Genomic DNA, 15,363 nt, shown 5'->3' with positions numbered 1-15,363 from the left:
AAATCGATGGGGGTTGGGTCAAAATCGATGGGGTTTGAGTCAAAATCGATGGGGTTCGGGTCAAAATCCATTGGGTTTGAGTCAAGATCGATGGGTTTAGAGTCAAAATCCGTGGAGTTCGGGTCAAAATCGTTGGGTTTAGAGTCAAAATCGATGGGTTTCAGGTCAAAATCGTTGGGTTTTGGGTCAGAATCCATGGGGTTTGAGTCAAAATCGGTAGGTTTAGAGTCAAAATCCATGGAGTTGGGGTCAAAATCGATGTGTTTAGAGTCAAAATCGATGTGTTTCGGGTCAAGATCGATGGGTTTCAGGTCAAAATCGTTGGGTTTTGGGTCAAAATCGATGGGTTTAGAGTCAGAATCCGTGGAGATGGGGTCAAAATCGATGTGTTTCTGGCCAACCCCCATGTGTTTCGGGTCATAATCAACGGGGTTTGGGTGCAACTCAATGGCTTTTGGTTTCCAACTCAAGGGCTATTGTTTTCCAACTCAACGCTTTTCCTTCCAACCCCTCCCCCTCCAGGGCCTCTCCTCTGCCCCCCCCCCCCCCAATCCCCCCTCCCCCAACCATGGACCCATCTCCTCTGCTCCACGTGGACTTCCCGGAGCTGCCCGGCGCGCTGTTGGCCAAGCTGAACCAACAACGCCTGGCGGGGCAGCTCTGCGACCTCTCCATCCACGTGCGGGGCCGCGTCTTCCGCGCCCACCGCGCCGTCCTGGCCGCTTCGTCGCCCTACTTCCACGACCAGGTCCTGCTCAAGAACGTCAGCTCCGTGGTGCTGCCCCCCGTCATGGACCCCGGCGCCTTCGAGACCGTCTTGGGGTCGGCCTACACCGGGCGCCTCTCCATGGCCCCCGACGCTGTCGTCAACTTCCTGACGGTGGGCAGCGTGCTCCAGATGTGGCACATCGTGGACAAGTGCACGGAGCTGCTCAAGGAAGGGCGAGCGGTCCCCGGGCCTCCTCCTCCTTCGTCTTCCTCCTCCTCCTCCTCATCCTCGGCGTCCTCGTCCCGCGCCCACTCCAGCGCCGCGCAGTCGCCGAGCAGCACCAACTACTTCAGCCCCCACCATGGGGCTGAGCCCCACAAGTGCCCCTCCTCCAGCCAAGGGGGTGGCGATGGGGCGGGCGACGGAAGCCACCCCCGACCCCTTTACGCCCAGCCCAGCATCGTGCCCCACAAGCAGTGGGTCTACGTCAAGCAGGAGTGGCTGCAGGAGGACCTGGTGTTGACGTGCGAAGAGGACGAAGACCCCGTCGAAGGGCCCGATGCTGGCCACGGTGCTGAAGGGGGCGGCCCCCAGCTGAGACCCCCAAGTGCTGGCCATGGGGCTGAAGGGGTCGGCACCCAACTGAGGTCCCCCAGTGGGGCTGAAACCAGGGCTGGGGGGCCCAAGGTGAAGGCCCCCGATGCTGGCCACGGTGCTGAAGGGCTCAGCACCCAACTGAGGTCCCCCGGCGCTGTCCACGGTGCTGAAGCCATTGGCACCCAACCCAGGAGCCGCGATGCTGTCCATGGTGCTGATGGGCTCAGCACCCAACTGAGGTCCCCGAGTGCTGTCCACGGTGCTGATGGGCTCAGCACCCAACTGAGGTCCCCTGAGGCTCACGGGGCCGGCACCCAACTGAGGTCCCCCAATGCTGTCCACGGTGCCGAAGGCCTCAGCACCCAACTGAGGTCCCCAAGCGCTCTCCACGGTGCCGAAGGCCTCAGCACCCAACTGAGGTCCCCAAGCGCTCTCCACGGTGCCGAAGGCCTCAGCACCCAACTGAGGTCCCCCAATGCTGTCCACGGTGCCGAAGGCCTCAGCGCCCAACTGCGCTCCCCGGACGCCGACGGGGCCGCCCCACACTTGGAGGACCAAGTCCACCTGTGCGAGTCCTCCGCCGACTTCCCGCACGCCTACGACGCCCTGGAGGACTCCTCCTCCTCCTCCTCCTCCTTCCTCCCGTCGCGTTCCTTGCTCCCCATGGACATGCAAGGCAACCCCCTCTTGCTCTTCCCAGCCCCGTCGAGCGCGGAGCACGGCGCCGTCCAAACCGCCTCCGTCGCCGGCGACGGCAACAAGATCTTCTTGTGCCACTGCGGCAAGGCCTTCTCGCACCGCAGCATGCGGGACCGGCACGTGAACATGCACCTCAACCTGCGGCCCTTCGCCTGCCCGGTGTGCGCCAAGCGCTTCAAGATGAAGCACCACCTCACCGAGCACATGAAGACCCACACGGGCCTCAAGCCCTACCAGTGCCACGTGTGCGCCAAGCGCTTCATGTGGCGCGACAGCTTCGTGCGGCACCGCGGCCACTGCGAGCGCCGGCAAGGACGGGGGGGGGGGGGGGGGGGGGGGGGGGGGGGGGAAAGGGGGAGGGGGGGGAAAGGGGAAGGGGGGTGGGGGGAAGGGTGAAAGACGGGGGGGGGAGGGGGTGGTTGGGGGTCCGGCGCGGAGGGGCGGTTGGGTTGCATGAGGGAAGGGCCCGTCACATGTGGACCGGTGGGAGGCATCACATCTGGATGTGGGGGGCGTCACATCTGGACCTAGGGGATCCATTGCATAGGTTCCATCACATCTGGACCTATGGGACCCATTGCATCAGGTTCCATCACATCTGGACCTATGGGACCCATTGCATCAGGTTCCATCACATCTGGACCAATGGGGGCCATTACATCTGGATGTGGGGGGCATCACATCTGGACCTAGGGGACCCATTGCATAGGTTCCATCACATCTGGACATAGGGGACCCATTGCATAGGTTCCATCACATCTGGACCTAGGGGACCCATTGCATCAGGTTCCATCACATCTGGACATAGGGGACCCATTGCATCAGGTTCCATCACATCTGGACATAGGGGACCCATTGCATCAGGTTCCATCACATCTGGGCCAGTGGGGGCCATTACATCTGGATGTGTGGGGGCCGTCAAATCTGGACCTATGGGACCCATTACATAGGCTCCATCACATCTGGAGCAATGAGGGCCATCACATCAGGATGTGTGGGGGCCGTCACATCTGGACCTATGGGACCCATTAATCAGGTTCATCTCTGGACATAGGGGACCCATTGCATCAGGTTCCATCACATCTGGACATAGGGTTCCATCCCATCTGGACATAGGGGACCCATTGCATCAGGTTCCATCACATCTGGACATAGGGGACCCATTGCATCAGGTTCCATCACATCTGGACATAGGGGACCCATTGCATCAGGTTCCATCACATCTGGACATAGGGGACCCATTGCATCAGGTTCCATCACATCTGGACATAGGGGACCCATTGCATCAGGTTCCATCACATCTGGACATAGGGGACCCATTGCATCAGGTTCCATCACATCTGGACATAGGGGACCCATTGCATCAGGTTCCATCACATCTGGACATAGGGGACCCATTGCATCAGGTTCCATCACATTGGACATCTGGACATAGGGGACCCATTGCATCAGGTTCCATCACATCTGGACATAGGGGACCCATTGCATCAGGTTCCATCACATCTGGACATAGGGGACCCATTGCATCAGGTTCCATCACATCTGGACATAGGGGACCCATTGCATCAGGTTCCATCACATCTGGACATAGGGGACCCATTGCATCAGGTTCCATCACATCTGGACATAGGGGACCCATTGCATCAGGTTCCATCACATCTGGGCCAGTGGGGGCCATTACATCTGGATGTGTGGGGGCCGTCAAATCTGGACCTATGGGACCCATTACATAGGCTCCATCACATCTGGAGCAATGAGGGCCATCACATCTGGACCTAGGGGACCCATTACATCGGGTTCCATCCCATCTGGACCAAGGGGTTCCATCACATCTGGATGCTTGGGGTCCATCACATCTGGACATTGGGCTCCTTAAGAGCAGGGCCCATCACATCTGGGCCCATCACATCTGGACATCGGGGTTCCATCCCATCTGACCATACGGGACCCATTACTCCAGGGCCCACCACATCTGGATGCTTGGGTTCCATCACATCTGGACATGGGGTTCCTTAAGAGCAGGGCCCATCACATCTGGACCTGTGGGGACCCATCACATCTGGGCCCACCACATCTGGACATTGGGGTGCTATCACATCTGCACATGGGGTTCCATCACATCTGGACATTGGGTTCCATCACATCTGGATTTATGGGATCCATCACATCTGGACATGGGGTTCCATCACATCTGGATGCTTGGGCTCCATCACATCTGGATGCTTGGGCTCCATCACATCTGGATCTATGGGAGCCATCACATCTGGACATTGGGTTCCATCACATCTGGATCTATGGGATCCATCACATCTGGACATGGGGTTCCATCACATCTGGATCTATGGGAGCCATCACATCTGGATCTATGGGATCCATCACATCTGGATCTATGGGATCCATCACATCTGGATCTATGGGTTCCATCACATCTGGATCTATGGGAATCCATCACATCTGGATCTATGGGCTCCACCACATCTGGATCTATGGGCTCCACCACATCTGGATCTATGGGATCCATCACATCTGGATCTATGGGCTCCACCACATCTGGATCTATGGGATCCATCACATCTGGATCTATGGGATCCATCACATCTGGATCTATGGGCTCCACCACATCTGGACACTGGTACCCATCACATCTGGATGTTCGGGTCCCATCACATCCGGTCCCAACCCACCAGGATACCCCTCCCCCCCCCGCCATGTACCCCATAATATCCCCCAATGTCACTGTTGATGTATGTGCCCCTCCCCCCCCCCGGGGTCACGTGACCCCCGCATTGTAATCGACCAATAAAGAGACCAATAAAGAGACCTGGACCCATGATGGGACAATGGGGATGGGGTATTATGGGATGGGGGTTATTATGGGATGGGGGGTATTATGGGGTGTGGGATATGGGGTTATTATGGGGTGTGGGATATGGGGTGTGGGATATGGGGTATAGGGTTATTATGGGGTGTGGGGTGTGGGAGATGGGGTTATTATGGGGTGTGGGATGTGGGGTGTGGGATATGGGGTATGTGATATGGGGTGTGGGATGTGGGGTATAGGGTTATTATGGGGTGGGGGTGTGGGATATGGGGTTATTATGGGGTGTGGGGTTATTATGGGATGTGGGGTATGGGGTTATGGGATATGGGGTTATTATGGGGTGTCGGGTTATGGGGTATGGGGTGTGGGGTTATGGGATATGGGGTGTGGGGTTATTATGGGGTGTGGGATATGGGGTGTGGGGTTCTGGGGTGTGGGATATGGGGTGTGGGATATGGGGTTATTATGGGGTGTCAGGTTATGGGGTATGGGGTGTGGGATATGGGGTTATTGTGGGGTGTGGGGTATGGGATGTGGGATATGGGGTATGGGATATGGGGTTATTATGGGATATGGGGTGTGGGGTATGGGATGTGGGGTGTGGGGTATGGGGTTATTATGGGATACAGATATGAAACCCCCCCAGCCCCCCTCCCCCCATTCCCATTTCCACCCCGTTTCCGTTTTCTCTTTGTATTTTGGGGCACAAAAAGCCCATTTTGGGGCTCCAAAGTGTGGGGGGGGTTTGGGGTGGGGGTTTTGGGGGGACCCCCCCTCCATTAACGAATGGTCTTGACCGGGCTCTTGAAGTTGCTGGCGGCCTGGAGCTGGAGCTGGTACGCCATGGGGTGGATCTTGAAGCCATAGAGCCTAAGGGGAAAGGGGGGGAAGTGGGGTTAATGGGGGGAAAGGGGTTTGGGGGGGCTGAAAGGGGTTCAATGACCCTATAACGGTGCTCAATGACCCTATAACGGTGCTCAATGACCCTATAACGGTGCTCAATGACCCTCTAATGCTGCTCAATGACCCTATAATGGGGTTCAATGACCCTATAACGGGGTTCAATGACCCTATAACGGTGCTCAATGACCCTATAACGCTGCTCAATGACCCTATAATGGTGCTCAATGACCCTATAATGGGGTTCAATGACCCTATAACGCTGCTCAATGACCCAATAACGGGGTTCAATGGGTCTACAATGGGGTTCAATGCCCCTATAACGCTGCTCAATGCCCCTATAATGGGGTTCAATGACCCTATAACGGTGCTCAATGACCCTATAACGGTGCTCAATGACCCTATAACGCTGCTCAATGCCCCTATAATGGGGTTCAATGACCCTACAACGGTGCTCAATGACCCTATAACGGTGCTCAATGCCCCTATAACGGTGCTCAATGACCCTATAACACTGCTCAATGCCCCTATAACGGTGCTCAATGACCCAATAACGGTGCTCAATGACCCCATAACACTGCTCAATGACCCTGTAACGGGGTTCAATGACCCTATAACGGGGTTCAATGACTCTATAACGGTGCTCAATGACCCTATAACGGTGCTCAATGACCCTATAATGGTGCTCAATGACCCTATAATGGGGTTCAATGACCCTACAACGGTGCTCAATGACCCTATAACGGTGCTCAATGCCCCTATAACGGTGCTCAATGACCCTATAACGCTGCTCAATGCCCCTATAACGGTGCTCAATGACCCAATAACGGTGCTCAATGACCCCATAACACTGCTCAATGACCCTATAACGGGGTTCAATGACCCTATAACGGGGTTCAATGACCCTATAACGGTGCTCAATGACCCTATAACGGGGTTCAATGCCCCTATAACGCTGTTCAATGACCCTATAACGGTGCTCAATGACCCTATAACGGGGTTCAATGACCCTATAATGGGGCTCAATGCCCCTATAACGGTGCTCAATGACCCTATAACGGGGTTCAATGGCCCTATAAAGGGGTTCAATGCCCCTATAAAGGGGTTCAATGCCCCTATAACGGTGCTCAATGACCCTATAACGGGGTTCAATGGCCCTATAAAGGGGTTCAATGCCCCTATAAAGGGGTTCAATGCCCCTATAACGGTGCTCAATGACCCAATAACGGGGTTCAATGGGTCTACAATGGGGTTCAATGCCCCTATAACGCTGCTCAATGACCCTATAAGGGGGTCCCAGCGTTTTGGGGCCCCCTTTGCCCCCGTCTCTGACCTGGGCACGAACTGGTTGGCGGGGCGCTTGGGCCGGTACTCGGGGTGCACCATGAAGAGCATGTGGGGGAAGCCGGTGCCGAAGTAGGCGCCGTCGGTGTGGTGGTGCCGCGAGGACTTGGGCGTGTAAACGTCCATGCACTTGGGGCAATAGAGCTTCACCATGGCCTCGCCGGGGATGTCCGACAGCCCTGGGGGGGGATGGCCAAAGTAACCCCCCTTTACCATACACACACCCCCCCTTTACCATACACACACCCCCTTTACCATACACACACCCCCCTTTACCATAAACACACCCCCTTTACCATAAACACACCCCCTTTACCATAAACACACCCCCTTTACCATAAACACACCCCCTTTACCATAAACACGCCCCCTTTACCATAAACACACCCCCTTTACCATAAACACCCCCCCTTTACCATAAACACCCCTCCTTTACCATAAACACCCCCCTTTACCATAAACACCCCCCCTTTACCATAAACACCCCTCCTTTACCATAAACACCCCTCCTTTACCATAAACACCCCTCCTTTACCATAAACACCCCCCCTTTACCATAAACACCCCTCCTTTACCATAAACACACCCCCTTTACCATAAACACACCCCCCCTTTACCATAAACACACCCCCCCTTTACCATAAACACCCCCCCTTTACCATAAACACCCCTCCTTTACCATAAACACCCCCCTTTACCATAAACACCCCTCCTTTACCATAAACACCCCTCCTTTACCATAAACACCCCCCCTTTACCATAAACACCCCTCCTTTACCATAAACACACCCCCTTTACCATAAACACCCCCCTTTATCATAAACACCCCCCCTTTACCATAAACACCCCCCCTTTACCATAAACACCCCCCTTTACCATAAACACCCCCCCTTTACCATAAACACCCCCCCTTTACCATAAACACCCCTCCTTTACCATAAACACCCCCACTTTACCATAAACACCCCTCCTTTACCATAAACACCCCCCTTTACCATAAACACCCCTCCTTTACCATAAACACCCCCCTTTACCATAAACACCCCTCCTTTACCATAAACACCCCCACTATAAACACCCCTCCTTTACCATAAACACCCCCACTTTACCATAAACACCCCTCCTTTACCATAAACACCCCCCTTTACCATAAACACCCCCACTTTACCATAAACACCCCTCCTTTACCATAAACACCCCCCCTTTACCATAAACACCCCTCCTTTACCATAAACACCCCCCCTTTACCATAAACACCCCCCTTTACCATACACACACCCCCTTTACCATAAACACCCCTCCTTTACCATAAACACCCCCTTTACCACAACCCCTTTACCATAACCCCCCCTTTACCATAACCTCCCCTTTACCATAACCCCCCACTTTACCATAACCCCCCCCCCCCCCCAGCCAGAGGCAAATGGTTCGGTCCGGCTGAGCGCAGTTATCAATGGGGGTTCCCACGCACCCCCCCCATTCAGTTCCCATGGGGTAACAGCTCCCCATTGATAAACACCAAGGGCCCCATTCACCCCCCTAACCCCCTCATTCACCCCCTAAACCCCCCCATTGACACCCTTAAAGCCCCCCATTCACCCCCTAAACCCCCCCATTGACACCCCTAAACCCCCCCATTGACCCCCTAAACCCCCCCACTGACCCCCCTAAACCCCCCCATTCACCCCCTAACCCCCCATTGACCCCCTAAACCCCCCATTGACACCCAAAACCCCCCATTGATTCCCCTAACCCCCCCATTGACCCCCTAAACCCCCCCATTGACCCCCTACACCCCCATTGCCCCCCGAACCCCCCCATTCACCCCCTAACCCCCCATTGACCCCCTAAACCCCCCCATTGACCCCCTACACCCCCATTGCCCCCCTAACCCCCCATTGACACCCTTAAAGCCCCCCATTCACCCCCTAAACCCCCCCACTGACCTCCCAACACCACCATTGCCCCCCCACTGACCCCCATTGCCCCCCATTGACCCCCCTAATGACCTCCCAAACCCCCCCATTGCCCCCCATTGCCCCCCATTGACCCCCATAGCCCCCCCATTGTCCCCCATTGCCCCCCATAGCCCCCCATTGCCCCCCCATACCTATGGGCAGCATGGGCTGGTTCTCACAATAGACCCGGGGGCAGTACCCGAAGTCCCCTTGTTGGTACTTCTCCAACTGGGAATAACGGGAATGATGGGAAGGGGGGGCCCTATGGAATGGGGGGGGGGTCTATGGATTGGGGAGTCTCTATGGAATGGGGGGTCCCTATGGAATGGGGGGGTCTCTATGGATTGGGGGGTCTCTATGGAATGGGGGGTCCCTATGGAATGGGGGGGCCCTATGGAATGGGGGGGTTCCTATGGAATGGGGGGGTCTCTATGGATTGGGGGGTCTCTATGGAATGGGGGGGTCCCTATGGAATGGGGGGGTCCCTATGGAATGGGGGGGTCTTTATGGAATGGGGGGGGGTCTCTATGGAATGGGGGGCCTGTGGATTGGGGGTTCTCTATGGAATGGGGGGGTCCCTATGGAATGGGGGGGTCCCTATGGATTGGGGGGTCTCTATGGAATGGAGGGGGTCTCTATGGAATGGGGGGGTCCCTATGGAATGGGGGGCCCTATGGAATGGGGGGGGCCCTGTGGATTGGGGGGGGCGATATCCCTATGGAATGGAGGGGGGTGTCTGTATGGAATGGGGGGGGGATCCCTATGGAATGGGGGGGGATCCCTATGGAATGGGGGGGGATCCCTATGGAATTTGGGGGTGGGATCCCTATGGAATTTGGGGGGGGGGGTCCCCACCATCTGGGCGATGCCGCGGTTGGTGAGGATGTAGCGGGCGTGGATGAGGCCATAGAGCATCTCTGCAGCCTGCTCGATGAGGTCGCTCTGGTTGGGGTTGTCCTCCAGCTCCTCGTCTGGGCAAAATGGGGTGAAAACAGGGGAAAACGGTTAAAAATAGGTTAAAAATGATGGAAATTGGGTGGAAATTAGGGAAAATTGGGGGAAATTGGGGGAAATTGGGGGGAAATTTGGGGGGAAATGGGGGCAGGCTGCTCGATGAGGTCGCTCTGGTTGGGGTTGTCCTCCAGCTCCTCGTCCATGGAAAATGGGGTGAAAACAGGGGAAAACGGTTAAAAATGGGTTAAAAATGATGGAAATTGGGTGGAAATTGGGGAAAATTGGGGGAAATTGGGAGAAATTGGGGGGAAATGGGGGAAATTGGGGGGGAAATGGGGGCAGGCTGCTCGATGAGGTCGCTCTGGTTGGGGTTGTCCTCCAGCTCCTCGTCCATGGAAAATGGGGTGAAAACAGGGGAAAACGGTTAAAAATGGGTTAAAAATGATGGAAATTGGGTGGAAATTGGGGAAAATTGGGGGAAATTGGGGGAAATTGGGGGGAAATGGGGGAAATTGGGGGGGAAATGGGGGCAGGCTGCTCGATGAGGTCGCTCTGGTTGGGGTTGTCCTCCAGCTCCTCGTCTGGGCAAAATGGGGTGAAAACAGGGGAAAACGGTTAAAAATGGGTTAAAAATGATGGAAATCGGGTGGAAATTGGGGAAAATTGGGGAAATTTGGGGAAAATTGGGGGAAATTTGGGGGGAAATGGGGGCAGGCTGCTCGATGAGGTCGCTCTGGTTGGGGTTGTCCTCCAGCTCCTCGTCTGGGCAAAATGGGGTGAAAACAGGGGAAAACGGTTAAAAATGGGTTAAAAATGATGGAAATTGGGTGGAAATTGGGGAAAATTGGGGAAATTGGGGGAAATTGGGGGAAATTTGGGGGGAAATGGGGGCAGGCTGCTCGATGAGGTCGCTCTGGTTGGGGTTGTCCTCCAGCTCCTCGTCCATGGAAAATGGGGTAAAAACAGGGGAAAATGGGGGAAAAGAGAGTGAAAATGGGTAAAAGTGGGGAAAAGAGGGGGAAATGGGGTTAAAATGGGGGAAATTGGTGAAAAAAGAGGTGAAATGGGGGAAAATTGGGTTAAAATGGGATGAAAATGGGGATATGAACATGGGATGGACTGGGATGCAATGGGGACACAATGGGGTCAATGGGGACACAATGGGGTCAATGGGGGTCAACGGGATACAATGGGATACAATGGGGTCAATGGGATACAATGTGGGTCAATGGGGACACAATGGGGTCAATGGGGGTCAACGGGATACAATGGGGTCAATGGGGGTCAACGGGATACAATGGGGTCAATGGGGACACAATGGGAGTCAATGGGGGTCAATGGGGACACAATGGGATACAATGGGTTCAATGGGGCCACAATGGGATACAATGGGTTCAATGGGGCCACAATGGGATACAATGGGTTCAATAGGGCCACAATGGGATACAATAAGGACACAATAGGATGCAATAGGGATACAATGGGGGTCAATGGGATACAATGGGGGTCAATGGGATACAATGGGGATCAATGGGGTCAATGGGGACACAATGGGTTCAATGGGGTTCAATGGGGCCACAATGGGTTCAATGGGATTCAATGGGGCCACAATGGGTTCAATGGGATTCAATGGGGCCACAATGGGTTCAATGGGGTTCAATGGGGCCACAATGGGTTCAATGGGGTTCAATGGGGCCACAATGGGTTCAATGGGGTTCAATGGGGCCACAATGGGTTCAATGGGGTTCAATGGGGCCACAATGGGTTCAATGGGATTCAATGGGGCCACAATGGGTTCAATGGGGTTCAATGGGGCCACAATGGGTTCAATGGGATTCAATGGGGCCACAATGGGTTCAATGGGATTCAATGGGGCCACAATGGGTTCAATGGGGTTCAATGGGGACACAATGGGTTCAATGGGGTTCAATGGGGACACAATGGGTTCAATGGGGACACAATGGGTTCAATGGGGTTCAATGGGGACACAATGGGTTCAATGGGGTTCAATGGGGCCACAATGGGTTCAATGGGATTCAATGGGGCCACAATGGGTTCAATGGGATTCAATGGGGCCACAATGGGTTCAATGGGGTTCAATGGGGACACAATGGGTTCAATGGGGTTCAATGGGGACACAATGGGTTCAATGGGGACACAATGGGTTCAATGGGATTCAATGGGGCCACAATGGGTTCAATGGGGTTCAATGGGGACACAATGGGTTCAATGGGATTCAATGGGGCCACAATGGGTTCAATGGGGTTCAATGGGGCCACAATGGGTTCAATGGGGTTCAATGGGGCCACAATGGGTTCAATGGGGTTCAATGGGGCCACAATGGGTTCAATGGGGTTCAATGGGGCCACAATGGGTTCAATGGGGCCGCAGTGGGGCCAGTACCTGGCTCCAGGTCCAGGATCATGTCCAGCGCCTGCCGGTAGTGGGGAACCTGCTCATTGAGGCCGGTGAGGTTGAACTTGTCCTGGATGTAATCCTCATCCACCTGGGAACGGGGGAATGGGAGCAATGGGGGAATGGGAGCAATGGGGTAATGGGGTAATGGGGTCAATGGGGTCAATGGGGTAATGGGAGCAATGGGGGCAATGGGGGCAATGGGGTAATGGGGTCAATGGGGGGCAATGGGGGGAATGGGGTCAATGGGGGGAATGGGGTCAATGGGGTAATGGGAGCAATGGGGGAATGGGAGCAATGGGGGAATGGGAGCAATGGGGTAATGGGGTCAATGGGGGGAATGGGGGCAATGGGGTAATGGGAGCAATGGGGGTAATGGGGGCAATGGGGTAATGGGGTCAATGGGGGGAATGGGGTCAATGGGGTAATGGGAGCAATGGGGGCAATGGGGTAATGGGGTCAATGGGGGGAATGGGGGTAATGGGGGTAATGGGGTCAATGGGGGGAATGGGGGTAATGGGGGTAATGTGGTCAATGGGGGAATGGGGTCAATGGGGGGAATGGGGTCAATGGGGGAATGGGGTCAATGGGGGAATGGGGGTCAATGGGGTAATGGGGGGTATGGGCCCCATAGGGCGCTATGGGGCAGGGGGGGGTGTGGGGCAATGGGGGTCAATGGGGTAATGGGGGGTATGGGGGGTTATGGGGGGTTATGGGGGGCTATGGGGGGCAATGGGGGTCAATGGGGTAATGGGGGTAATGGGGTCAATGGGGGGAATGGGGTCAATGGGGGAATGGGGTCAATGGGGGAATGGGGGATCAGAGAGGTTTTGGGTCTATTTTGGGTTCATTTTGGGTGCTTTGGGTCCATTTCAGGGGTTTTGGGGCAGTTTTAGGTCCATTTCAGGCAGTTTCGGGTGGTTTGGGGGCAATTTTGGGTCTATTTCACGCGGTTTTGGGTCCATTTCAGGCGGTTTTGGGTCCATATCAGGCGGTTTGGGGGCAGTTTGGGGTCCATTTCAGGCGGTTTTGGGTGGGTTTGGGTGGTTTTGGGTGATTTTGGGTCCATTTCAGGCGGTTTTGGGTGATTTTGGGTCAGTTTTAGGGCAGTTTTGGGGCAGTTTTGGGTGATTTTGGGGTGGTTTTGGGTGATTTTGGGGTGATTTTGGGCAGTTTTGGGGCAGTTTTGGGTGATTTTGGGGTGGTTTTGGGTGATTTTGGGGTGATTTTGGGTGATTCTGGGGTGATTTTGGGTGATTTTGGGCAGTTTTGGGTGATTTTGGGGTGGTTTTGGGTGATTTTGGGGTGATTTTGGGGTGGTTTTGGGTGTGGTTTTGGGGTGATTTTGGGGTGATTTTGGGGTGATTTTGGGGTGATTTTGGGTAGTTTTGGGTGTTTTTGGGGTGTTTTTGGGTGATTTTGGGGTGATTTTAGGTGATTTTGGGTGATTTTGGGGTGATTTTGGGTGATTTTGGGGTGATTTTGGGCAGTTTTGGGTGATTTTGGGGTGATTTTGGGTGATTTTGGGCAGTTTTGGGTGATTTTGGGTGATTTTGGGGTGGTTTTGGGTGATTTTGGGTGATTTTGGGTGATTTTGGGTGATTTTGGGGTGATTTTGGGTGCTCTGTCCCCACCTCACAGAAGAATTCGTTGCCTCGGAGGCCGCAGAACCAGGAAATCCAGGAAACCTCCTCGGAGCTGCTCATGGCGGCGCCGCTCGGGGCCTATGGGGAGCCTCTGGGGGACACAGGGACCCATAGAGACCCATAGAGACCCACAGGGACCCATAGAGACCCATAGGGACCCATAGGGACCCATAGAGACCCATAGAGACACATAGAGACCCACACAGACCCCATAGAGACCCCTAGTGACCCATAGGGACCCCACAGAGACCCCATAGAAACCCTATTAAAACTCTATAGAGCCCCATAGGGACCTATAAGGACCCACAACCACCTAGGGAGACCCTATAGAAACCTCATTGAAACACTACAGACCCCTATAGGAACCGATAGGGTCCTACACAGACCCTATAGAGACCCTATAGTCCCCTATAGATACCCTACAGACCCCTATAGATACCCTACAGTCACCTACAGAAACCCTATAGCCACCTATAGATACTCTACAGACCCCTATGGATACCCGATAGTCCCCTATAGATACCCTATAGCCCCCTATAGAGATCCTACAGACCCCTATAGATACCCTACAGACCCCTATGGAGACCCTATAGTCCCCTATAGATACCCCATAGCCACCTACAGATACCCTACAGTCCCCTATAGATACCCTATAGCCACCTATAGATACCCTATAGCCACCTATAGATGCCCTACAGCCACCCATAGATACCCTATAGCCACCTATAGATACCCTATAGTCCCCATAGATATCCTATAGCCCCTATAGAGACCCTATAGCACCCTATAGAGATCCTACAGACCCCTATGGATACCCTGTAGACCCCTATAGATACCTATAGAAGCCCTATAGCCACCTACAGCTGTCCTATGGCCACCTAGAGATACCCTATAGATACCTATAATCTATATACACCTGTAGATACTCTAGAGCCCCTATAAATACCCTATAGAGACCCTAGAGATATTCTATAGACCCCTATAAATACTCTATAGCCACCTTTAGACACCCTATAGCCATCTATAGATGCCCTATAGCCCCTACAGATATCCTATAGCCATCTATAGATGCCCTATAGCCCCCTATAAATACCTTACAGATCCCTATAGACACCCTACAGACACCCTATGGATACCTATAGATACCCTGTAACTGCCTACAGAAACCCTATAGTCGCCTATAAATATCCTATAGCCACCTATAGATACCCTATAGACACCTATAGATGCCCTATAGCCACATAGATACCCTATAGACACCTATAGATGCCCTATAGCCGCCTATAGATGCCCTACAGCCACCCATAGATACCCTATAGA

General features: G+C 54.2%; 2 protein-coding genes across 2 annotated transcripts; one reads left to right on the top strand and one right to left on the bottom strand.

Moving 5' to 3' along the window:
* Positions 1-568: 568 nt before the first annotated feature.
* Positions 569-2,326, top strand: LOC130593715 (zinc finger and BTB domain-containing protein 22-like; the record flags this gene model as incomplete). Its single annotated transcript, XM_057399064.1, has 1 exon — positions 569-2,326. A coding segment is annotated over exon 1 (1,758 nt), but the record flags the coding sequence as incomplete, so codon positions are not given.
* A 3,247-nt stretch (positions 2,327-5,573) lies between these two features.
* Positions 5,574-14,128, bottom strand: CSNK2B (casein kinase 2 beta). Its single transcript, XM_057399065.1, has 6 exons — positions 14,032-14,128; positions 12,386-12,488; positions 9,884-9,999; positions 9,181-9,256; positions 7,060-7,249; positions 5,574-5,696 (listed from the first exon to the last, which is right to left on the bottom strand). The coding sequence occupies exons 1-6, from the start codon at positions 14,101-14,103 to the stop codon at positions 5,606-5,608; spliced, it is 648 nt and encodes a 215-aa protein (XP_057255048.1). The 5' UTR covers positions 14,104-14,128; the 3' UTR covers positions 5,574-5,605.
* Between the last annotated feature and the right edge of the window lie 1,235 nt (positions 14,129-15,363).

Source organism: Pezoporus wallicus, unplaced genomic scaffold (assembly GCF_028554395.1).
Source record: "Pezoporus wallicus isolate ANWC-B61680 ecotype Strahan unplaced genomic scaffold, APGP_CSIRO_Pwel_v1 contig_9838, whole genome shotgun sequence".
In the NCBI taxonomy this organism is placed as follows: Eukaryota; Metazoa; Chordata; class Aves; order Psittaciformes; family Psittacidae; genus Pezoporus; species Pezoporus wallicus.
This window is presented reverse-complemented; position numbering and strand designations above follow the sequence as displayed.